We start from the raw sequence: 27031 nt of genomic DNA on the forward strand, positions 1-27031 counted from the left end.
TAGAGAGTGCCAAATAAATGTATCTGCTTTTGACACCAAGAAGTCGTGATTTGTTTCACTAGATTGGCTTAAAAAACTCATTATTCAACATACAAACTAGTTCAAAAATATAAATTATGAAAAAAGAAACTAAAAAGTTCGACCCAAATTGGGGGACATCAGAATTCATTTTAGAGGTATGGTTCCTTCGGCAAAGTTTGATCCCTAGAATACAATTTTCACAGTGCAATGAGCGATTTTTAAATCGACCCGCCCTACTATATATATATATATATAATTGGCGCGTACACCCTTTTTGGTTGTTTGGCCGAGCTCCTCCTCCTATTTGTGGTGTGCGTCTTGATGTTGTTCCACAAATGGAGGGACCTGCAGTTTCAAGCCGACTCCGAACGGCAGATATTCTTATGAGGAGCTTTTCCAAGGCAGAGATACACTCGGAGGTTTGCTATTGCCTGCCGAGGGGCGGCCCCTATTAAAAACCTCTTCTTGCGTTTGACACGGATCCTCATTGAGCAATTCCTCCAATTCAGCATCTTCGAAGGTTTTTGGCCTTCCCTCACGCGGACGGTCGTCAACAATAAAATTACCGTCTCTGAAGCGACGGAACTAATCTCGGCACGTTGTTTCTGTTACACTCCATAAACTTTTTGTAGCTCTCGAAGCGCTTCGGCCGTCGCTTTTCGAATGAAAGAGGAAAATCAACACTTCCCGCAAATGATGATTATTCGCCACAAAGTCAGACATTTTCACGAAACCAAAAGTCTATGATACCAAAACAAAATCACTAATGTGTCGAAGCAGTTTGCTTACCATATGGCTAAGCTTGGTTTATGACGTTTAGGTTATGTTAGAATTGTCCAGCACTCACTCCTGGCGGCATCTATTGACAAACAGCGAGAACTTAGTTGCGCACCTAATACTTTTATAAATAATTTTAATGGAGAAAAAGCGCAACACAGCCAGGGAAAAAATTAAAAAACAATAATCAACGCGAAGTTTGAGCTGCTTAGGAACGTGCCATTGCCACTATTTGACATAAATTAGCACAGTTTATGTCAAATAGTGACTTTTTCTTCTGAAACTAAGTTGCCACATACTTGGACAAAAATAAAAACGTGCCTTGTTGTTTTTCTATATTAATTGTATTAAAACCAAAAAAACGGAAAAAAACATTTCAGCTTAGCGAGCACAACTTTGTTATACAATTATATATAAACTGGAAAGTTAATCAAATTTAACATCGTATAACGCACGTAAAGAGTGCATTTACTTTTATGACTTATTTTTGCCATCATTTAGTGAGATGAGCTGAGTATTTAAAGATTGCAAAAATTAACAAAGCAAACGCGACTATCGGCGATGTCTCATATGAGCGAAAAGTGGATGGATGCATGGTAACTGCAGATGTATTTGGACACGCTACCAACAAGAATCAAAAAAACAAATTTGTCCCGTGCACTTCTGTTAGGTGCTTAGCCGAGTTACTCCTCCTATTTATCGTGATGTTGTTTTACAAATGGCGGGAGCTACAGTTTTAAGTGGACTCCGAACGCAAAATGTTTTTTATGAGAAGCCTTTTCATGGCAGAAATACGCTTGGAGGTTCGCCATTGCTTGTAGACGAGTGATCGCTATTAGAAAAAAACGTTTTCTATCATTTTGCTGTTTCATCCACGGAGATTCGAACCAACGCACTCCCGAATAGTACTCACGCACCAACCCATTCGGCTACGGCGACCGCAGATACGCTTCTATATATTGGTTAGGTCAGGTTAGTCAGGTTGATTGTCTAAGACAAGATTCTCGGTGGTCCTAAGGCCCATTTTGATACCTACATTTGATTTCCATCCCCTAACTAAGTTGCTTAAACCACTTAGATCTTTTTAAGAAGGTAACTAGTCCCTCCAGTGAGACATTTTGCAGATTTCCAGGTCTTCAAAGAAATAATCGCCAAGATATTTGGCGCGACTTCTTCGAAGTAAAAGACATTCAGAAGGTGAGTCGCAGCAACTTGTTTCTTGTTCATCTCCACGACTCCTGCAGAAGTCATTGTGAGGCGCACCCATTCCCTCGATAGGGTACCAATAGTGCAGTGACCCGCTTTAGTACCTGTGAGGACGCTGATAGTTGATCTGTTGAATCCAAGCAGACCTTTGGTCCTTTCAAGTTGCAGTTTTAGCCATAGGCTTTTGGAGTCCCTGCAGTTAGTAATCAGAGAACACCTTCTATTGGCTTCCGCGGTTACGCGCAAGTCAATCGCAGTGTACAGTTCGTTTAGAGGAATGCAGAGTGGCCGGGGACCCAACAAAGTGTGGTGTTGTTGGATGACGGAGAGCGACCTCCTGTACTCCTAAACACATCTTGAAATAAAGCTTAGACCACAATGAAACGACTGATTGAATTAGTTTTTGACCAATAAATAAAAAGTGAAAGGGTCTCTGATATTTTAAAACCGAGAAAAAATGTTTCCGAGTACTTTTCTGACGCACTATATGTTAATTCCCGTACGAATTTTAGTTATTGTCTGTGCCATATTGTCTCAAGCCAAGTGAATTGTTTTGGTTGGGTCTTTCATCTTTCTCATCCGCCCCTAAGAGATTATTAGACTGACGCGGGAATTGAATTTGTCTAGTTTCACAAGTCGTTTCTTGAGATGGGCCAATTCTTGCTTAAGTGAAACACACGGCAATCAGTCTATGATCTAAATCTAAATTCGTTTGAAAGAAAACTACACTTTTTAAATAAGAAAGGATTTACTCTGTTTGCATAGAAACGTCAACCAAATGATGGGCCGTCTCGGGCTCTTCACGCAATGCGAAATTTCGATAGGCATCGGAAGATCATCATTAGATGCCAGACCTTCCGATCCGGCTCGATCTCGAAATCTGTTGCCGAAAAGTAATGCTCGCAAACTTTTTCGCCTGGTTTCAGTGAAGTGTCGCAAACTTTTCATTTCATTTTGTCTTTTGGAATATGCACAAACTTAACTCCCTCTTTTGCCAACGTTTTGTGGCACAACAAAATTAGTGTTGCTTGCTAACCTTTTTAGCACAAGTTTTCATTTCTATGCTTTTGATCACTTTTCCCTACGAATTTGCTCTGAAATAAAAAGTAACTTTTCCAAAAGGGCATTACGGATTTATTAAGTAACTCAAAATGGCCGACACAGGGTGAAAATTAGACGACTTAAATCACATTTCATTATTGCTTCATAGGTATACACCTTCTTTTGACGCATGCACTAAATATTATGAGCAGAAGTTATTGCCTGGAGATCCTGGAGACGGTTTCATCGCAAAACGAAAGGATTTGAGTAACCTTGAGAACCAGTGGTCTACTCCGGGAAAGATGTGCCTCGCTTCAACTCAGCGTGCGCTGGGCTAGTGCGCAAACGTGCAAAGTCCTGATAACCTTTTGACCACGGGTAGATTTTGGGCGCTCGGCGAAACTTCTAAGGCTACCACGCCGCAACTCTTAAATTTGGTAGGTAATCTTATCGGAGATTGTCCGTTAGATGTCCATGCGGGGAGACTTGGGATTGCTTCAAGTCCTTCCTGCAGAAGCTGTCTAAAAGACGAGGTGGAACCCTTTGAACACCTTCTTCTCAGCTGCCCTGCTCTCGTCGGGCTACACCTGCTGCGGATAAAGCGGTCTTAGATAACGCACACCTGGTGAAATTCATCAGTAGTTTGAAGCGGTTAATACAAGCGTAATTAGCCACTGTTGGTCGTCATTCTCTAACCCAAAGCCCCTTCTTCCTTTTTGCACCTGTTTGGTACTTTTGCTTTTGCTTTTACTTCTGCTTTAAATTTTTATTATTTACCCAAGTGGGTCTCTCGCAAGGTCAGCCATATGTCCTATCATAAGATTCACATCCTCACTGGACTAACGCACGACTAATACTAATTTTAGCTTAAACAAATGTCAGTTTCTTCATATATGTAGAATGAGGCTGTACCTTCGCTGGGTGGATCAAAGTATTCAATTCGAAAAAACGCTTCAGCCCTAAAAGTATTATATGAAGATGAAGAACTTTATCAGCGCTAAAAGCCAAACGGAGAAGACTTTAACGTAGTTTCCCTTAATGTTGCTGATTTGACAGCTAATTTTACAAAAAAAGAACTAAAAAACAAAACGAGGCACCCTTTGTTAGATTCTACCAAAACCGATAAGGCAGCTTTAACACCAATCAAGGAAGGAAAAAATGCTCTTCACTGCAAGGCGCAATGAAAATTAATATGTACAAGGTGGCTCAAAATTAATCACCCTACCAGACGATCTATACTTTTGCAAATGCCGTCGCACGTCAATCATTTTCGACACTTGTGAACTATCAGGTTACCGTACACTTTTCCCAATCCATTTTTCCCAAAAGTCATTTTTCCCAAAACTTTTGTTCCCAATAAAATAACTCCCAAACCAATTTTCCCAAAACCATTTTCCCAATTCAATTAAAATCCTATTTTTCCCAAACTTGTTTTGGGGAAAAAATATGTCATTCAAAATTTGAATGACAATATAAGCGAGGGGTGGCATAACAGATTTCAACTTACATATGGTTGGAAAAAACCATCCATCATTGTACTATCTTCTCCAAGAGTTTCTGAAAGAGCAGTGTGACACAGAAACAATTTTAAGACAATTAGACCTGGGACAAAAAGTAAAAGCAGCTCCAAAAAAGAAATGGTTACAATCAAAGATGAGAATGAGAAGTATAGTGGCTCAATATGAAGATTACAAAGGGAGCGAAATTTCTGAGTATCTTCGACTCCTTGGACACAATATCAGCCTCTAAAGAATTTTTACACATTTTATAATTTTTATATCATTAATAAATAATTTTTTGCTCTTTGGAAAGAAATGTATTTGGGAAAAAAGTCTTGGGAAAAACAGTTTGGATGAAAAAATTTGGGATTATTGCCTTTGGGAAAAGTAAGCATTGGGAAAAAAGTTTTGGGAAGAATGGATTGGGAAAACTGGTCGGCATCGGAACTATCATACACAGCTGCAGTGGACAAACAGACAAGCAATGGAGCACGTAAAGGTCAAATAAAGTTTCTTTCACTCTATTTTTCTCAGATTTAGTATTAGATTAAAGTAAATTATTTAAAATTAACAAAAACAAAATTGGATGATTAATTTTGCGCCCCCTTGTATATGTAAGTATGTTTTTCAAAAGTCGTATGTTAGCAACAAAAATTTACCAAGAGAAAAATCTACCAAAATTAAGAAAAAGGCAGTTGAAAGTTTAATATAGGAAAAACTCTTATTTTGTATTGGAAATATTTGTGTTTAAGGGTACAAGGATTATCCGTCACGAAAACATATGATCTGAAGCCATACATACATATAGTACATACATTTGTATGCATGAAAGTGTAATGTTTGTCAACAAACTAAATAGATTTTTAAACAGATTCGCTGAACCAACCTTATATGTATGTATGTGCATATGTATGTACGAGTATGTCTGTGCGCTCAACGAATTCGAAAGAATTCGACTTTACTGCTTCACCAGATGTTGCAGAAATAAAAACAATAATAAATGTCATTAACATAATTATGACAGAAAACGATTGAAATTCCTATCGCGAATGAGTTTTTACGCAAATTTCAACACATGCACACATACACTCACGTGCATAAAATAAACAAACGGTTGCTCTGTCACAAACACAGGGCAAAGAAAACGCGCAATATAGTATAAACAATCAAAACAAATCCTGCTTAGTGCCTGTGTGTGTGTATGTGGGTTTGTATCACTTGCCGCCCGCCTCTCCTCCATTGTTTCGCTAAATGTAGACAAAACGAACGGAAGACAAGCAAGTGAGGTTATCTCTAGCTGAGGGGTTGTTAGGTGTTTGTTCCGACTGAGGCGAAAAGGAGAACGGATGTGGAAACCTTAAAATGAGAAACCGATGATGAGTTAGAGGCACACTGCGCTAATATTAATAAGCGCGAACGCGAGAGAGTGAAAAATCGATCACACCAAGCCGGAGGTTACTTACATGTATGTATCTATATACGTACGTACATATGTATGTATGTATGGCGTTGCAGCTGTTTTTCTAGCGCAAAACAAAAAAACACTACGACTAGAGTGAAACGGTGAGAAGAAAAAAATATAAAAATTTACGCTCAGTCACACATACCTACACACACACGCTACGATTTACAGTGATACACTCATATACATACATATATATTCTATTTGCATTTGTATTCGTTCGCTTGCCGCGTATACGCTGTGATGTATGTAGTTTGTTCACACAAGCACAGAGCCATATATTCGCCGTAAAGTATGCTAAGTTCTTGCTTTTCTTATATTTGCCATATGTTTGTGTGGCGTATAAATTTTTTCATATCATATGGAAGCGCAAGCTTTGACTAGTTTTTGTAGCAATTTATAGTACATACAACTGGAAATTTAATGCAAGGAAATAACTGTTGGAGAAGTTTCAAAATTTGTTTAGAAAATATAACAATTACATAATTTGTTGCTGCAGCTTTCATATCCAAGGGAGTTAAGTAATGATGCTTGTTGTATAGTTCTTTGTTTATTATAATTTTATATAATAAATGCACACAAATTTATTTATTAACTTGTTTTGCTATGTAGCGATACTAAACAATTCCCACACTTTATATACATTCCAACGTAACTGTTTCACACAGTCCAAAGTTTGTGTTTTTTTTTTCTTTTCTTTTAAATATACACCTAACCCGCTAACTGCAACACTAACCGCGTCGAGAGAACACTCACGATTGAATAGCACCCGGGCCCGGAGCATACTCAATTCCGAAAAGGCTATGCATTTTTCTACTAAAGCTTTATTATCTTTACATACTAACCACCTGCCAGCTACCAGAAGACCACCTGATACGGCCCCCTACTCTCCACGCAGCTGTGTATAACAGTTTCTATGGTTAGTTATTAATCTCAAACGAGAAGCCAATCGCAGTTATCTTCAAAAGTACACGAGGATATGTATAAAAGGGCACCGAAGTTACCACACGTACATCCATACACACATACATATTTGTATGCTCGAAAGGTACTGAAATTCTCAGCTTATGTTAAAACTTATTCACTCTCAGCTGCTCTCAGCATTTTACTAACAAATGTACATACATATGTAGTCATGCCAGAGAATGTCGGGAGAGCTTGCCAATGTTCGCTTAGCTTTTCTGTTAGTGTAGCCAGAGAATGTTAATGTAATGAATTCACTAACATTATCTGGAATGCTGGTGCTTAGCAGTCAGCTTTTTCCATTGTTTACAATTTTTCAAAACAGCTACACGTGCCCGCTCATTACTTTTCGGCCAAGGCATATTAGCACTACTCTTATGAAGGTCAATAATCGCTACTCTCTACCTGGAAGTTGAGCTGCCAGATATTATTATAAATATTTACATTTGACCGAAAAAAACGACATTAATAACTTAAATTTAAAAATGATGTTAGATTGTCAAAATCATTTCAAATTCAGTTTACTAGTGAATTACACCCTAAGTAAATTTAGTTTCGTATCAGCTGAAAATATTCCAAAATATTCTTTCATGGCAAAGTTTAAACTTATTAACTTTATTAAAAAACTAGCTGACCCGGCGAACTTCGTACCACCTAACAGTCAATGAATATCGTGTTACCTTTTAGCTGAACTAATTTAGGCTTTGATGAACGTAATACAATGATACAAAATAATATTAATATAGTAGAAATATTGTATAAAAGTATTTTATTATGATGAATGATGAATGATGATGAATACAAAAATTATGAATGAGAATAAAAATTAAAAAAATAATAATAATTAAGTACTTCAAACACATGTCAGAAAAAATTAATTGAAAACTATGTTGTGCAGATTGGGATACACTCGAATTAATTCATTAATCGGATTTTCATTCAAGCACCTTGTGGTAAACGACATTCTTTTTATTTTAGTCAGGCGAAAGAACAAATAAAGCGGATGGTTTGCCGACACGTGAGCATGCCACGTACAATTGACCATGAGAAAAACATGAATTTTCTAGATTGAGGCCACAAATAGTCAAGGATTGGCCCTGTGATTTGTTGATCGTCATGGCGAAGGCAAGACGAATCGGGAATTGAATTCGTTTAAACTCAAAGGGCATATCCGTTGGGGTCATCGGAATCCTTGGAATAAGAACTTCCTCATCTTTAAATTTTCCTTTAAGTATCGACGCGTGAATCACATTGCTCATCAGTTTTCTTATCACCAAACGCGTTCCATTGCACTGTTTTTCTTGGTTTAAATTTCTAAGCATGATGACTACCGAGCCAACCTTCAGTTGTAAATTGTGCGGTGGTAAACCAGGCACATCCAAGGAGTTTAAAAATTCTGTTGGATAATTAGTGGCTTCTTCTTCGTTTGTTACACAGTCGATAGATTTGAATGAATACAGAGTACCTAAGATTTGATTTTGAATTATAAAATTGAGGTCATCTACATCTTTATTTTTAGCCGCCAAAATTGCTCGTTCACTTAACCATTTAATATTTTTGTGGTTAGCAATAATATCCGGGAATACTTTGTTGATAAGCTCGTCTTTTGATGAGACGAAATTGCAAAAGTTTGGAGGAAATGAAATCAAACCGCTCGATTCGTCAATAGGACGAATGGCAGCCGGTTCTACGTTACCGGAATGACTCGGGTTTTTATTCCCGACCAAGGGCTGCCGCCCCAGCACACTAGCCCTGTCTAGTGTATCGTATATCACCCCACCCCTTACGTCACAGGAGCAAACTCCCGCAGCTAACCTGCTCCAAATACTTCTCCTCAGGGCTGGTGTCGAATCCAACCCTGGGCCAGAGGTATTCTACTGCTGCGTCTGCCACCAACGGCTCCACCCGAACTCCACCTCGGTTAGGTGCAATAAGTGCAACGGGTGGAGCCACCTTAAGACCTGCTCAGGCCTTAAGTCGCACAGGGAGTGGTCCACACGGTATGTGGCCACGTGTTGCTCCCGCCAACAGGCGTCTGATGCCTCCACGGCTACTACACCCCCTGATAGGCCGGCACTACCAACCGCCACCACAACCCACACCTCCACGGTGAGGAGCCTATCGGAGCAACACAACTCCCCTTTAACCCCTCCTATCCCTTCCTGCTCCAACCCCAGTGCGGGGACAAACCAGCAGCTCCTGGTCCCCCGTACAGTCTGTTCCGTGTGTCAGACCGTAATACCTCGGAATCTGGTATCAGTCCAGTGCAATTCCTGCAATGGCTGGTGCCATTTTCGGAGATGTTCCGGCCTGCGCACCACCCGTGAGTGGACAACTGCCTACGTTGCCCCCTGCTGCAGAGCTCTGCACCCACTACCTCCCCCGGAGGAGCGGCCGCCCACCACCATCAGGCCGCAACAACCACAGTGGATTGCACAGCAGGTCCAACGTAGACAACCCCACGCGTCCCTCACCCCCCGGATTACACTGACCTCACCGAGAAGCTTCAAGCTTCTCCAGTTTAACTGCAACGGACTTACGAGTAAGGTCGACGAGATAGTCGACTTTATGAACCGGCACAGTATCAAGATAGCTGCGGTCCAAGAAACAAAGTTGCACGCTAGGTCATCTCTGATCACCAGGGATGGCTATAACGTGCACAGACACGATCGCGAGCGAGACAACGGTGGTGGCCTAGCGTTTATAGTCCACCACACTGTGCAGTATCGTCTTATCGATGAAGGAATCGACCCCAGGGACAGCACCTTAGAATGTCAAGGCATAGCTGTCCGGTCAGGCGATTCCGAGCTCGAAATTTTTAATATATACATACCCCCTGTCACCTGCTGCCCGACAGGATATCACCCTGATATAGGTGCGCTCATCAGAGGTGAAAACCGATTGGTTGTAGGTGACTTCAATGCGCATCACGATCTTTGGCATTCAAGCCTGCCAAATGATCGTAGGGGACAGCAATTGGCAGAGCAGATAGACGACTCGACATTCAGCACAGTGAACGACGACGCCCCCACCAGGGTAGTGGGCAATTGTAGCAGCTCGCCTGACCTAACAATAGCTAGCGCGGGTCTGATAAATAGCATAACGTGGCGACCTATGCTATCGCTTGCATCAGACCACTTGCCCATTATCGTCTCGATCGAGAGACCTGCCGATTTCGTTTCCGCGAATCACCGGTCCTATTTTAACTTTATAAAAGCTAATTGGGCCGGCTTCACGGAATTCACCGAGGACACCTTCGCCGCTCTTCCCATCCCCACTGATGTGCGCGTCGGCGAAAGCGCATTCCGCAAGGTGCTCACAGCTGCTGCGGCTCGCTTCATCCCAGCTGGATGTTATAAGGACATCCGTCCCCACTTCCCAGCAGAAGCAGCCAGTTTAGCAAACGAGCGTGACCACCTACGCCAGGCCGATCCCGGGGATCCCCGCATAAGGGATCTCAATTTGGAGATCCGGCAACTGGTAAATCAACACAAGCGGACTAAATGGGTTGAGCACCTGAAGACTTGTAACCTCACCTCCGGAGTGAGTAAGCTCTGGTCCACCGTTAGGTCCTTGTCGAACCCGACGAAATACAACGACAAGGTGGCTATCACCTTCAACGGTTGTACTTCGTCGGACCCGAAGAGATGCGCGAGCTATTTTAGCCGGCTGTTTACACTGCATCCTCCGGGCGACAGAACCAAACGTCGTGTTACCAGAAGGCTGCACAAACTGACGAACGACAGTGCGCCACTTACTTTCTCCGGTGATGAGGTTCAGGGGGCCATCAACAAGTCGAAATCTTCGAAAGCCATTGGCCCTGACGGACTTAACGCGCTGATGCTGAAGCATCTGGGACCCCTGGGAGTAGGATACCTCACAAGGGTCTTCAATTTGTCTCTGGCCACTCTCATCATCCCTGACAAGTGGAAAGCAGGGAGAGTGGTCCCACTATTGAAACCTGGGAAACCCGCCAACCAAGGGGAGTCTTATCGGCCGATAACTCTCCTTTCCCCAGTAGTGAAGACACTTGAAGCCCTCCTACTCCCACTCTTCACGACCCACCTGGCCCCAGCCCCACATCAGCACGGATTCCGACGAGTGCACAGCACCACCACGGCACTCACCGCCATAAACGCCCAGATAAATCGCGGGCTTAACCAAAACCGCCCCTGCGAGAGGACTGTCCTAGTAGCGTTGGACCTAAAGAAGGCTTTCGATACAGTCAGCCATTCCACGCTACTAGATGATATTTATCAGTCGACACTCCCGCCAGGGCTGAAGAGGTGGTCCGCGAACTACCTGAGCGGTCGGCACTCGTCAGTGATTTTTCGAGATCAAATGTCAAAGCAGAGGAAGATTAAGCAAGGCGTACCGCAGGGTGGTGTCCTTTCACCCTTGCTTTTTAACTTCTACATCTCGAAGCTCCCCCAACCACCAGCGGGAGTTTCCCTGATCTCATACGCTGACGACTGCACGATAATGGCGTCGGGCAATGACATCGATGGCCTCTGTTCCAAAGTGAACAACTACCTCACCGACCTTTCTCGCTTTTTCACTGCGAGGAATCTCCAACTTTCCCCCACTAAGTCCACGGCGACCCTTTTCACCACCTGGACAAAGGAGGTCAAGCTGTCCCTTAAGGTAAAAGTCGACGACACACCAATTCCGACTGTGAATAACCCCAAAATTTTGGGTGTAACCTTTGACAGCTTGCTCTCCTTCTCTGCGCACACAACCGCAATTGCCACTAAAGTCCAAAATCGCAACAAGGTCCTCAAATCGCTGGCCGGCAGCACTTGGGGCAAGGACAAAGAACTGTTGCTTTCGACATTTAAGGCAATTGGCCGGCCGGTTCTAAACTATGCTGCGCCTGTCTGGTCGCCTGGCACTAGTGATTCGCAGTGGATAAAGCTTCAGACATGTCAGAATACCGCCATTCGGACAGCGACCGGGTGCCTCCTGATGTCACCCATACAACACCTGCACAACGAGGCACAAATGCTCCCAGTCGCGGAGCACAACAAACTGCTCAGCAAGCAGTTCCTGCTGGGGTGTTACCGCAGGTTTCACCCCTGCAGACACCTGCTTGAGCCTGAGCCGCCTCCCAGGCACGTCAGGAGACACCTCCTCGACTACGCTGACGAACTCCAGGACAAAACTGACCGAGACCTACTGGACCGGACAGTATTCAGACAGTCAATAAACGACATTCACCGGGAGTCCGTTACCACCTTCATGAACTCCCGTCCCGTGAATGCCGTAATCGGAGTCCAACCACCACCCATTGCAGAAGAAGAGCTCCAGCTTCCCCGTGAGACTCGTGTAACATTGGCACAATTACGTTCTGGATATTGTAGCAGGTTAAACTCCTACTTATCCAGAATTGACCCTGACATACCAAACACATGTCCGGCATGTGAAGGTACCCCGCACGACACTAACCACCTCTTCACATGCCCCCTTAATCAGACTCATCTAACCCCCCTCTCCCTCTGGACCCAACCCGTCGAAACAGCATGTTTCCTGGGCCTACCCCTAGATGAGCTAGACGAAGACGACAGATGATATACCCACACTGACAGGGCTAACTATGCTGTTAAAACAACAACAACAACATTCGTCAATAGGAACACTTCCATTACCGATAGTCAGCAATTGCTTCGAGAAATCATCAGCAGATAGATCGTTCAACAATGCAACTCTCATATTTACAGACAGTTGAAGTTTCTTTACATATCGCCACAGATTTGATGCTTTGAGGCAAGCGTTTATTTCGTCGGCAGCAATAGACCATGGAATGACTGGTAGTGTTTGTCGGAAATCGCCAGATAATAAAATCATTGCACCACCAAAACATCTCGAGTCATCGCGTAGATCTTTTAATGTTCGATCGAATGCTTCCAGCAAACTTCAATGCGCCACAATGCTGGCAAACAACGTCCATTGGACCAATGCAAACTAAACGATGTAAGCTGTAGTCGATGTGCAATCATATAGAAATGTGCAATTTCTCGTTCTTCATCAGATAATTGACTCGTGATATTCCGTTGCCTAATTGCATTACGGCTCCGCTGGGAGAGATTACATCTTCTAGGACGTGGCATTGTTATTAATGGTATTTCTGAATATGCACTCGCACAAAACCACATAAAACAACCAAATATAATAACAGCATCTGAACTTTCGAGACATAGACAATAGCTTACCAAGAAAAATTATAGAAAATAAAGACAATTTACAAAAAGACATTTACACTATTGACAGGATTTGACAACAAATGTTTGACATGTAATAAACAAATGAGCATTTATTGAAATGATTAAGTATTCGTTACACATATCGAGTTTTCATTGTTTTTAAGATTTATTCTGCTATTCAGGGCGGAGACAAATCCAACGAATCAATAACCATGAAAATTGGTTCAGCAGATCTCGAGTTATAAGTGTTGTAACAAACCCGACTTTGTTTTATATATATAGATGATATTTTGGAAAAAATATTTAAGAAATAATTACGAAAAAGAAAAAAATACAAATGAATAACTAACACACGGGTTGAAATCCCAGGCCTAAAAATGAAAACACTTCTTTTTTGTTCAAAATTAGCTTTATTCATAGACGTAATTCCCACCAAAAACAACACAATGCATGTTTGCATATTTTTTGAGTAATTTTAAGAAATGTAAATCATTCTTCTAACCAAAACATAAAGAAAAACAATTCGCAGCTAAACTTTCGTTTCAAGAACAGATCTATAACATTTTATGTTTCAAAATTTTTATATTTCCTTTCTCCAATGAGGCGACAAATTTGTTTATAAAAATGAGACTCGAAAATTTCCACGAAATGAGTTTGGCGCAATTATTGGTTACTATGATTTCTAAAGAGAGCACAACGACAAGTGCTATGCTAGTATGAAATGCATACGAGTAGTAAAAGCAGTAAGTTCCATCATATTCTTCTCAGTTATTGCATGGTATTTGAAGCAAACGGTTGATTGAAAATCGAGTTATGATGCCAAAAGATAGAAAAGAAACGCCCGGTGAACTTATTGTGCGTATGAAAAACCAATTTCCCAATATTTTTCGGTCGGACAAATCAGTTTTATTTTGTTCACATTGCAATTGTTTGGTTTCTGCGAAAAACATATTTCAAGTCAAATATCACATTGATTCAGTCAAACACAAGGATGCTGAACAGAATTCTGAACGTGAAATGAGCCAATTGTTAATATCAAATCATCAACAGAAACATGGGCCAAATCTTTCGAAATTCAATATGGATTTTTGTAGAACTTCAATCGAAGCCAACATTCCATTAAGTAAAGTGAATCATCCGAGTGTAGTATATTACAATTCATAGAAAAATACACTTCACAATCAGTTCCAGATCAAAGTTCACTTCGTCGTAATTATCTGCCACATTTGTATGAAAAATCGATTGAAAAATTGCGTTTACTCGTAAAAGCTGATGGAAAACATATTTGGGTTACTTTGGATGAAACAACGGATATTGAAAAAAGATCAGTTGCGAATTTAAAAAAAAAATAAATAATTGGCGCGTACACTTCTGTTAGGTGTTTGGCCGAGCTCCTCCTCCTATTTGTGGTGTGCGTCTTGATGTTGTTCCACAAATGGAGGGACCTACAGTTTCAAGCCGACTCCGAACGGCAGATATTTTTATGAGGAGCTTTTTCATGGCAGAAATACACTCGGAGGTTTGCCATTGCCTGCCGAGGGGCGACCGCTATTAGAAAAATGTTTTTATTAATTTTGCTTTCACCGAGATTCGAACCAACGACCTCTCTTGCGAATTTTGTTTTTGGCATATTGGATGATGAAAATGAGCGCGGAAAATTTTATTTGTTGAACGAATTAGACAAATGCAACGCTAAAACGATCGCAACATTTTTTACTGAATCATTGTTACTTTTATGGCCTAAAGTTATGTAAGTCTTTACCTAAACACCTTTTTTTTTTGCGTTTCTTTTGTATTGAAGGAATTCAATATGAAAATTTTATGCTCGTTACTACCGATGCTGCTGTATATATGATTTCGGCAGTGAAGTCTCTTCAAGTTTTATTCCCAAAAATGCTACACGTTACATGTTTTGCCCATGGATTGCATCGATTGGTAGAATTTATTCGTTCAGAGTTCCATGAGGTAAATTTGTTGATATCAAAAGTAAAGGCTACCTTCATTTAAGTACTTATAGCTATTTTTATCTATAGTTCAAATTCTTATATTGAAAAAACCATTAAATTCCTTCACAGTCAGCAGCTCGACGACAGCTGTTTAAGCAAGCAAATCCGAACATTCCACTGCCACCCGAACAATTGTCACTAGATGGGGAACTTGGCTACAAGCATGTGATTACTATGCTGACAAATTAGACGCTTTAAAATCAGTTGTTGATTATTTGAATGATGCAGATTCGGAATGTATTCGAGATGCAACAAAACAAACGTTTAGAGCGTCCAATATTCGACAAGATTTGGCATTCATAAAAGCTAACTTCATGTTCATCGCAGACAAGATCAAACTATTAGAATCGAAAGGACTTGAATTGAAAAAGTGTATAGAGCTGTATGAAGAAGTTTATTCTATCTTAGGCACAATGACCGACGACCGTTTTTTGAAATAGCTCGAAGAAGTGTTATCTCGTAATGTTGGATATAGTTCTTTGCTTGAAATTAATGATATTTTGAATAGAGATTCACGAGCTAGCGCTTCAAATGAATATATCACAGCATTGGCACCATGTGAAATATCTTTTTTAACACACTTTTATTAGGTCGGGTTGTATGTATGTATGTATGTATGCATGTAACGGAATCTTTGAGCTTAATTTTCACTGGCTTCTAAAAATCTGATCGACTTGAAATTTTGCACACCTATCAAGGACCGATGACAATAATTTGATAAAAGTTTTCCATTATCCTTATTAGGATTGCCAGGATTAATATTTTCTTTTTTTACCTGTGGGCAAAAAGTAAGGTGAATTTGGTTGTAAAATGAAAAATCTTTTTTTAACACACTTTTATTAGGTCGGTATGTATGTATGTATGTATGTATGTATGTATGCATGTAACGGAATCTTTGAGCTTAATTTTCACTGGCTTCTAAAAATCTGATCGACTTGAAATTTTGCACACCTATCAAGGACCGATGACAATGCAATAATTTGATAAAAGTTTTCCATTATCCTTATTAGGATTGCCAGGATTAATATTTCCTTTTTTGTACCTGTGAGCAAAAAGTAAGGTGAATTTGGTTGTAAAATGAAAAATCTTTTTTTAACACACTTTTATTAGGTCGGGTTGTATGTACGTATGTATGTATGTATGTATGTATGTATGTATACATGTAACGGAATCTTTGAGCTTAATTTTCACTGGCTTCTAAAAATCTGATCGACTTGAAATTTTGCACACCTATCAAGGACCGATGACAATAATTTGATAAAAGTTTTCCATTATCCTTATTAGGATTGCCAGGATTAATATTTTCTTTTTTTACCTGTGGGCAAAAAGTAAGGTGAATTTGGTTGTAAAATGAAAAATCTTTTTTTAACACACTTTTATTAGGTCGGTATGTATGTATGTATGTATGTATGTATGTATGCATGTAACGGAATCTTTGAGCTTAATTTTCACTGGCTTCTAAAAATCTGATCGACTTGAAATTTTGCACACCTATCAAGGACCGATGACAATGCAATAATTTGATAAAAGTTTTCCATTATCCTTATTAGGATTGCCAGGATTAATATTTCCTTTTTTGTACCTGTGAGCAAAAAGTAAGGTGAATTTGGTTGTAAAATGAAAAATCTTTTTTTAACACACTTTTATTAGGTCGGGTTGTATGTACGTATGTATGTATGTATGTATGTATGTATGTATACATGTAACGGAATCTTTGAGCTTAATTTTCACTGGCTTCTAAAAATCTGATCGACTTGAAATTTTGCACACCTATCAAGACCGATGACAATGCAATAATTTGATAAAAGTTTTCCATTATCCTTATTAGTATTGCCAGGATTAATATTTCCTTTTTTGTACCTGTGGGCAAAAAGTAAGGTGAATTTGGTTGTAGAATGAAAAATCTTTTTTTATTCTTGTAAATCAGGGTCCCTCCACGAAATAAGTTCTTCATCCCGATTACTTCTTTATCACGGCCGATAACTGCATAGCTTTAGACTCACAGTCGATAAGAAAGGAATTAAATATAACACGAATATATCGAATCATTTATTCACTGACTGCAATGATAACAATAATTTTCATTCATAATAAACAAAAAATAGTTTAAAGAAACTAAAAAACACGCTTTTATTGCTAATCGAACTAAAAAGTAGAAAATAAATTTTAATGACAAAGAGACCTATAATGAAGTAATAGCAAATCGAACGATCAGTCATAGTCAACTACCTCAGAACAGAATTATAACAAAAATTAAGATACAAATAGAGTAATTCAAATTAGAGTTAAAAGCGTGGGATGCTTGATATAGTAAATATTACAATTATTCTATTGGCAACTACCTATGTACAGAGGGTTATGAAAGTGAAGCAAAATGCATCCCACGCTTTTAACTCTAATTTGAATTACTCTATTTGTATCTTAATTTTTGTTATAATTCTGTTCTGAGGTAGTTGACTATGACTGATCGTTCGATTTGCTATTACTTCATTATAGGTCTCTTTGTCATTAAAATTTATTTTCTACTTTTTAGTTCGATTAGCAATAAAAGCGTGTTTTTTAGTTTTTTTAAACTATTTTTTATTTAAATTTGCTGTTGCTACATTGGTGGAATTAGAATGTTCCTTCTCAACCTACAAGTAAATTTTAACTGAAAAATGGCGGTGTTTCTCGTTCGATAGTCTGAAACAATGACTTGACTTGCAACAATGAATTACTATAAGTATCTGACTAACTGAAATAAAAATGTTTACTAGCCCAGGAGAAAAAACTACCTTTTTACCATTTTCGGTATTTTTTGAGAGATTTTCGAATATTATTTTGGGCTTTTTTTGCATGTTTTCATACATATTTTCGTGCATATTTTGTCTTTTTTTGCATTTTTTCGTGCATATTCCAGAGTTTTTCATGCATTTTTGCATGCATATTTTGGCCTTTTATTTTGCATGATTATTACAGCTCTAACAATCATTCCAGCGCCGCTCTAACATTTCAATATCATTTTTGTGGGACGAAAAAATAGGCCTTAGTTTCAGCGAGCGAAAATTCATACCGCCAACCATTTTTTTAGATCTGCGAACAGGCTTTAACCGCTGGGAGCCAAATCTACCATACCTAGATATTGCGCGTAATTAGCGAATGAAATAAAATAACAGCAGTTACGATTTTTTCTTATTTTCGCATTTTGTATTTTTAAAATAATAAAATGTGTATAAATAGCTTTACATAGAGTAAGGCAAATGTATCTATGAATTAAATTTGTAAGCAAACGCGTAAAAAGACTTCTTTATTAAAATAAACCACTAGCGAGTTGACAAGGTTTTTGGTAGTTATTGCAACTTGCACATTTTTTCGAAACGTTGCACAGCCTTCTGTATACATGGATACATATTTACTTGTTAAACTCTTTTGCTCTAAAATGGAGATCTACATTCAAGCATCGCTTCGGCACAGTAGTGAGGAAACTGAACGCACTTCAGTAGAAAATTGTTAATACCCTGTGAAAAAACGAAAAAAAAATACAGATAAATGCGTTTACTAAGTTTTATAAAAATATATTATAATCAATGAATTAACGTAGAAATACAAGGTTGCCCAAAATTAATCATCGATTTATTTTTTACTGACTTTCTTTTACTAAATAAAAAACAAAAATTATTTTGAGTTATATAGGTTTTTCCAATAAGAGGTGTTATTTTGATATTCAAAGAAAAATGCAATTTTTTAATATAAATCATAGGATGTTTATTTCATTATAAAGAGGAAGGTATGCTGTTCATATTGGAAAATAACATCAGTCAAATGACCACCACAACCACGATTACAGTGCAATATCCTTTTCATGAAATTTTCCATAACCGAATTGCAAAGTGGCTGCCCTATGTCCTCGATAGCCTCACGAATTCCATCTTTGAGGTCTTGAATCGACCCTGGGATGTTGGCGTAGACCTTCTCTTTCACGTGGCTCCAAAGAAAAAAGTCACAAAGTGTTAAATCACAAGATCTCGGTGGCCAGTTGTGATCGCTTTTTCGAGAGATAATACGGTCCGTAAACTTTTCCCGTAAAAGATCAATGGTTCGTTGCTTGTGTGGCACGTAGCGCCGTCTTGTTGAAAGTAAACGTTGTCCAGATTAATGCCATCCAGTTCCGGCCATAACAAATCCTTAATCATCTCTCGATAGCGCAATTTATTCACCAATATCACCTGTTATTGGAAAACCCTTTAGAAAGCTTTATTTTTATCTTTACGCGCTCCATTGCTGTATGTACTATACTGCAGCTGTATAGTTCGCAAGGGTCAAATATAGGTATTTTTAAATTTTGTTCACTCGTAAAAAATTAAAATAAAGCAACTAAAATGCAAAATAACGGCCTTCGGAAGCGCGTAATTTCATTTTGTCCACAGTAATTTGTTCCATTTCATCATCGCTGTCAGATGAAGAACTTTCCATTCGCATATTTCAATTCGCATTTATTTTTACTATGCAATCAGCTTTTTTTCTCACTTGCAAATTCTTACAAGTAAAAATTTGCAACTTCCCCTGAAAATAAAATGTCATTTTGCTCTCTCACTTTCCCCTGCTTTGCAAGTTTTTTGGGTACATGAACATAATATGATAATTTGTAACAATTTTTACAAACTATTTGTTTCATGAACAGACCTTATGATTGACGAACGACGCCATGTGAAAAAAATGATAAATCTTCCGATAGGATGATTAATTTTGCGCCACCTTTTATATGCATTAAGGAAAGTAGAGGTAATATACAATACATACAATGAACCAAAAAGAAACTGGGACACCAATATTCAAAAAATTCAAATTTGTATAACACACGGGCTGAAAAGTTCTGGACCTAACGCATAGATGACGCTAGTTTTATTGCCATCGCCTCTTTTTCAGGTAGTACTAACCTTAAAAAGACAGCTCTTAAAATTTCATGAATATCTATTAATGAGTTCGTGAGTTATTTTGCTAAGAGTGACGCTGCTTTTGTTATTTTCAAAATAACGGATCAAAAAGAATTTCGTGTTTTAATTTGGCACTGCTTCTTGACGAGAAAGTAACGGGTGATTATTTAGCCTTTTTTTTTAACAGTTGGTTTAAACAGCTGACGCACGTTTCGTGTTTTTGTTTCACTGTCAAACATCTTCAGTTTGGTCTATAATTTAACCATGAATCGTCTTACAAACGAAGAACGCTTGCAAATCATTGAATTTTATTATAAAAATGCGTGTTCTGTTAAGAAAGTTTATCGCGCGCTTCTTCCATTTTATGGTCAGTTTAATCGACCCACTGAAGCGGCTATTCGAGCTATTGTGACTAAATTTAGAACCAAATTTACATTATTGGGCATCAAACCACCAACACGCTTACGTAGAGTGCGAACTGAAGAAAATATCGCAGCTGTATCGGCCAGTGTTAATGATGACCATCAATTACACAGGCCTGCAAAATCTCGCTTTTTTACAGCTTCTAAAACGGCTATGGGTGTTTCCTGAAGGTTTTTTTATGCTGAAAACGAATATGACCTTGAAAATGCTCCAGCACGTCAGGATTTTTGGCAATTTGAGGTTAAATAGTCAAAAAATGCAGATGTTGGCCATTTTTTTTTTTTTTTTTTTTTTAGCAAGGTAAAGTTTTTTATTAATTTTCCACAACGTCATCGCAAAGTACTACTCTTTAGCTTTAAGGCCCTTTTTTAAAAAAAGTTATTCTATTTCGAATTGGAGACTTTTAGATATGCAAATTCAACCTTTCTAACTCTCTAACGCCCCTGTAAAGGGCGAATTCAAAATAGTATAACTTTTTTTATATTAATCGCAAAAATATTTTTAAAAATGGACCTTAAAGCTAAAGAGTAGTACTTTGCGATGCCGTTGTGGAAAATTAAGCAAAATCTTTACCTTGCTCAAAAAAAAATTTAAAAAATGGCCAAAATCTGCATTTTTTGACTATTTAACCAAAAATTGCCAAAAATCCTGACGTGCTGGAGCATTTTCAAGGTCATATTCGTTTTCAGCATAAAAAAACCTTTAAGAAACACCCATAGCTGTTTTAGAAACTGTACCTCGCAGGACTGTGAAATATATCCGATACATTTTGGTACATAAACTTTAATTTTACTTAATTGTAAAATGTGAAAAATTGATGGGTGATATAACTTTTTAATAATTTTTTTCGTAATCAGGACACCAAATTACAAAGTAATTAGTTAAAATTATCGAAAAAGTTTTTTGGTTGTTGGCCTGTGTTATCGATTCGTCGCCGTTCGCAGCAATTGGGCCTGTGTTACTCAACAACGTGGAAAAATTTGCGAAAGGATTTAGGTGTGAAGCCTTTCAAAATACAGCTGGTGCAAGAATTGAAGCCAAACGACCAACCGTAACGCAGAGTTTTTGGTGAATGGGTTCTTTAAAAGTTAGCCGAAGATCCACTTTTTTATCGAAAAATTGTGTTCAGCTGGGAAGCTCATTTTTGGATCAATGGTTACGTAAATAAGCAGAATTGTCGTTTTTGGAGTGAAGATCCGCCAGCAGAATTGCAAGAGCTACCAATGTATCCGGAAAAGGTCACAGTTTGGTGCGCTTTATGGGCTGGAGGTATCATTGGACCGTACTTCTTCAAAGATGCTGCGAATCGTAATGTAACTGTGAATGGTGAGCGCTATCGTGAAATGATATCCAACTTTTTTTGCCCAAAATGCAAGAGCTTGACTTGCATGACGTGTGGTTTCAGCAAGACGGTGCCACATGCCACCCAGCACGCGTAACAATGGACTTGTTGAGAGGCGAGTTCGGTGAACATTTTATTTCACGTCGGGACCTGTCAATTGGCCACCCAGATCGTGCGATATAACGCCTTTAGATTATTTTTTGTGGGGCTATGTTAAAGCTCATGTCTATTCAGACAAGCCTGCTTCAATTAACGCATTGGAAGACAACATTAAAGCATTTATATGTGAGATATCGGCCGAAACATTGGAAAGAGTATGCCAAAACTGGGCTTAGCGGATGGACCATTTGAAGCGCAGTCGCGGTCAACATTTGCATGGAATGATCTTCAAACATTAAATTATATGGACTGTACTATCGATTTAAATAAAAATTTCATGCATTTTCCTGAATTTTACGTGTGTTTTTTGAAAAACTTTCCTATAGCTCTTAAAAAACACTTTTTAGAAAAATACCGTTCAAGCGAAGCAATGGCTTGAAAAGTGATATGGGGACTCCACTCCATCGATCCATCAGAAATAACAATAAAACAATAATTTGCTAACCCCAAACGTGGTCGTAGAGACACCAGGGATGCACAACGCAGTGGACGTCCAAATGAGGCGGTAACACCAGAAAACATCAAACAAAGCCACAAAATCGTTTGAAAAGAGCGAAAAGTGAAGTTGCGTGAGTTAGCTGACATGGTAAAGCTGCCAAAAGAAGCATTTGACTATGAGAAAACTCTGTTCCAAGTGGCTGCCGCGTTTGCTCACAGCTGACCCAAAACAAGAGCTTGTTGATGATTCCAACCAGAGGCAAAACTACATAAATAGAACTTCAAAGTGCTTCCACATCCACCGTATTCGCCAGATTTGGCTCCCAGCGACTACTGGCTGTTCGCAGACCTAAAAAAATAGTCGCCATTGGGAAATTTCGTTCGAATGGAGATTAGCGCTGAAACTAAGGCCACTTTTTTCGTTCCATAAAAATGGTATTGAAATGGTAGAGCTGCACTAGAATGATTGCGTGGTCCTTGATGGAAATTAGGTGGTGAATAGATCTAATTTTTAACAAAAATAACGCGTTTTCTTTGTTAGGTCCTGGACTTTTCAGTCCATGTGTTATTGTTGCACTTGTTTTTACACTTCAACCCCTATCTACATATCCTTTCAGCTTCTGCCTAAACATTTTTCGAGTAAAATTTTTGTTTAAGTTTTGTTTTCTCACGAAAAAATATATATATATTTTTTTTTCAAATTAAAATAAAAGCAAAAACTACGTTTTCATATCATTGAATATCCCGAAGGACTGAAGTGTTACGTACAACTTAATTAACAGTTTAATGATGAATCTGAAACTCCTCCAATAATTCGCATTTATTCTCATCATTCCAAAAGTTAATTTTTTGCTTATTCTTCATTGTCGAAAAGTAAAAAGAAAAACCATGTGAGTATTTGTAAATCACTCACGAACTAAAATTTTGGATATTATGAAATTTATGCACATAGTGAAGTGATGGAAGCATTGTAGATTAATATTCCATGCCGCACATAAATAGAGGCAGATCTACACTATTGCCTATTTATTTAAAAAATATATTTCGTAGATCGCAATAGCCCATCTGAAGTTCGCGCCCACCTCCCACGCCCCTTTAAATATAACCACTACAATGCAAACAATGATACAGCATCAACTGCCTAGTATATAGAGACCGCTTGCCCCATTTCTAACGAACTTTTTATGCATTGAGACTTTTTTTGAATTCGGAGAAGACTTTTTTCTACTTACATTCCAGCAATCGCAGCACGCCTCAAGCATGTAGAGGTAAATATAAAAGAATGCACCGATAAAGGCCACAATAAACGAGATGAAAATCAAAATCAATAACCATAAAAGGAACCAGATAGGATTTTTCATAACTCCGTAGGTGGAATCGTTTCAATTCACGTGTTGATAGGCTGGTATTTAGTTGCAGTCACACTTTTACGGGATTATTGCTTGTTCTTCTTGTGGTGTTGCTTATTCTTGGCTCAGTGCTGCTGTTCCTCTGTTGCTTGAAAAATGTAATAATTTTCTTTTGCGTAATATCAGATATGAAATAATTAGAAAATTATTATTTTGTATTTGTTTTTGAAAACCCGTTTAGACGTTTGTCAATACCATTTTTACGATACAGTAGACTCAAAACTAAAGTGGATCAAAACTTCCAAGGCACAATTCATCAAAGGTGGTGGCACTAGGCCAACAACAATATTTTGTACTTTTGATTGCCAAAGAAAAGTATCGGAAAAGTAGAAAACAAAGAAAGAATTTGCCTTGTTTCACTCTGGGCTGACAGCCCCTTGGACACGGCGAAAGAAAATAAATAAATCAGCTGATTTACCGATACCACCGTTAATATGCATATTCGCCTTGAATACTTCGTTCACACGGCAGTCGGTTCTACGTTACCGGAACGACCCGGATTTTTATCCGGTCAAGGAATGTCACTCCAGAATCAGCTCCTCAAAATGTTTTTATTACCAATATGAACTCTCATTAGATAACTGTGAAGCTACTATTATAATTTTTGAAATTTACGTGGTGTGTTCAAAAAGTATCGCGAATTTTGAATTTTCGCAGGTTACGTATATTGGAACTTAAATTTTTTTGTGGCGATATGTTGGTACTCATGTCTCTCACTCGTGCCGACGAGTTCGGTCATTTTGAATGTTCAGTTAATTGTTGACAGCTGCTTTGCTTGCACGTGTTTCGGCTCGTCTTCGATTTTTACCTATTCAAAAAGATGGATCAAAGAACCTGTATCAAATTTTGTGTGAAAAACGAAATTAAGTGCGCGGATGTATTCTGAATGTTGGCTGTGGAGAAGCTACTTTGAACCAAAGCAACGTTTATCGGTGCCAAAATGTTCTCAGAAGGGCGAGAAATGTGAACGATGAAAAGCGTGCCGGACGCCCGAGCACTTCAACAACAGATGAAAAAATTGATGAGGTGAAGAAAATGGTATTGGCCAATCGTCGAATCACCGTTAGAGAAGTTGCTTAGGACCAACCTAGACATTTCGATTGGCTCGTGCCATTTCAATGATTTGGGCACGAGACGGGTCGCCGCAAAATTCGTACCAAAACTGCTCAATTTCAACCAAAAGCAGCATCGCATGAACATTGCTAATGAGATGTTGAACTCTATCCGCGACGATCGACGACCCAAATTTGCTCCAGAGGGTCATAACTGGTGACGAATCGAGGGGTTATGGTTATGACGTGGAAACCAAAGCTCAATCAATGGAAGTTGCCGCACGAACCAAGACCGAAAAAAGCGCGCCAAGTTCGGTCGGATGTAAGAGTTTTGCTTACCGTTTTCTTCGATTGCAGGAGCGTTGTGCATAATGAGTTCTTGTCACAGGGTAAAACGGTCAATAAGGAATATTACCTGCAGTTAGGCGCAATTTGCGCGAAGCAATCCGCCAGAAATGCCCCGATTTGTGGAAGAGCAAAAATTGGCTTTTGCATCACGATAACGCCCCTACTCACACATCGTTGCTTGTGCGGGACTTTTTGGCCAAAAACAACACACTAATGATGCCACAGCCACCGTATTCCCCAGATCTGGTCCCCTGTTACTTTTTCTTGTTCCCGAAGCTGAACAGGCCCATGAAAGGACGACGCTACGATTGACGAGATAAAGACGGCATCAAGGGAGGAGTTGAACAAGATAAAAAAAATGATTTTTTGAAGTGCTTCGAAGATTGGAAAATTCGTTGACACAAGTGCATAATATCTCATGGGGATTACTTTGAAGGGGACAAAATAAATATTAATGAATAAATAAATAATTTTTGAAAAAACACTAAATTCGTAATACTTTTTGAACACACCTCGTACATCCTATATCATTGGACTGCCAGTTCCTCTCCACACTGTTGAGAGTAGCAGTTGACGAGAAGAGAACTGATATAGGCATGACTTTCTCCCAGCCCAACGGCCGCATAACTCGAGCAAAAATTTATACACCAGCCTCTTTTGATCAAATTGCCAACTTTCCATTTATCTGTAAATTTCAAAAATATAAAAATTTTTGGATTCTAGAAAATTAAATTTGTACAAATTCAACGCAAGGTGCATATGGCATCAATGAAAGGAATGCATTTGTTCATTTGCATTAAAAATACAATAATTGCATTGCATTGATAGCCCAAAAAAATGTTTTTTTTTTTCTTCGGCTTATTAATTTTTGATTACAATGAAAACAAATATATGTATGTGCATACATATATGAATAATTGACGCTTAAATCCTGAGAGTTTGGCCAAGCTCCTCCCCCTATTTGTGGCGTGCGTCTCTCTGTGGTTCCAAAATGGAAGTTTCAAGCCGACTCTTATTTTGCATTCTCTCTGAATTCCGAATGGTAGTCACGCACCAACCCATTCGGCTACGGCAGCAATGAAAAGGCATATCCATTCATAATAAGATGGGTTTATTATTGGACAAAAATCATTCAGAAATCCGCTAAATTTTGTTTCGATTTACAAAGCTTTTTAGGTGGTATTGTTGGTCTGTGTAGAAAAATTTATCGGGTAGCATCCAGGAAAAAAAGATTTATTTGCACTATCCTAGTGGGTATCTCTACACCACTTCATCAAACTCTACCATTCAATGTCCTTAAATATGGCAAGGAAATTTATTAAAATCGAACAAGACAGCACACATACGTATGTATTGGTAGCCATTCCTCTTTCCATATAGCGAATCATCATGATTCAATAAAAAGTTCGAAAATCATGATTCAGTAATACAAGGTGGCGCAAAATTTATCACGCTATCGGAAGACTTATAATTTTTGCAAATGGCATCGTACCCCAATCATATTTATCTCTAGATAGTCGCAGTATACAAACAGACAAACAAATTATAGCAAGTTAAACTCCTAAAAACAAAAACCAAAAAAAAGTTGCTCCAATTCCATTCCTCACCCCCAAAAACTTATCCTTTCCATCCTTACTCCCGCACAATAGTCAGCGAATTACTTGCATTATGGCTGCTAAAAACAAGCAAAGAAAAACACAGTTACACATTACATCAGTGGCCAGCAAAAGAAAGCGGGCGCAAACACACGAAATTTAGCGAAGTCCTAAACC

General features: G+C 38.8%; 1 protein-coding gene across 1 annotated transcript; it reads right to left on the reverse strand.

Annotated features, from left to right (window-relative positions):
- Window positions 1-18384: 18384 nt before the first annotated feature.
- On the reverse strand, window positions 18385-24057 carry LOC128859720 (uncharacterized). Its single transcript, XM_054096761.1, has 2 exons — window positions 23683-24057; window positions 18385-18672 (listed from the first exon to the last, which is right to left on the reverse strand). The coding sequence occupies exons 1-2, from the start codon at window positions 23809-23811 to the stop codon at window positions 18589-18591; spliced, it is 213 nt and encodes a 70-aa protein (XP_053952736.1). The 5' UTR covers window positions 23812-24057; the 3' UTR covers window positions 18385-18588.
- Window positions 24058-27031: the final 2974 nt, after the last annotated feature.

Source organism: Anastrepha ludens, chromosome 2 (genome assembly GCF_028408465.1).
Source record: "Anastrepha ludens isolate Willacy chromosome 2, idAnaLude1.1, whole genome shotgun sequence".
NCBI lineage: Eukaryota > Metazoa > Arthropoda > Insecta > Diptera > Tephritidae > Anastrepha > Anastrepha ludens.

Bases quoted from the DNA above. Each gene is read 5' to 3' on its own strand.
- LOC128859720 (XM_054096761.1), bottom strand. From the start codon at position 23,811: ATGAAAAATCCTATCTGGTTCCTTTTATGGTTATTGATTTTGATTTTC. The intron at 18,673-23,682 runs GTAAGTAGAAAA...GTTTTTTCACAG, and splicing joins CGTGCTGCGATTGCTGGAAT to GGTATTAACAATTTTCTACT.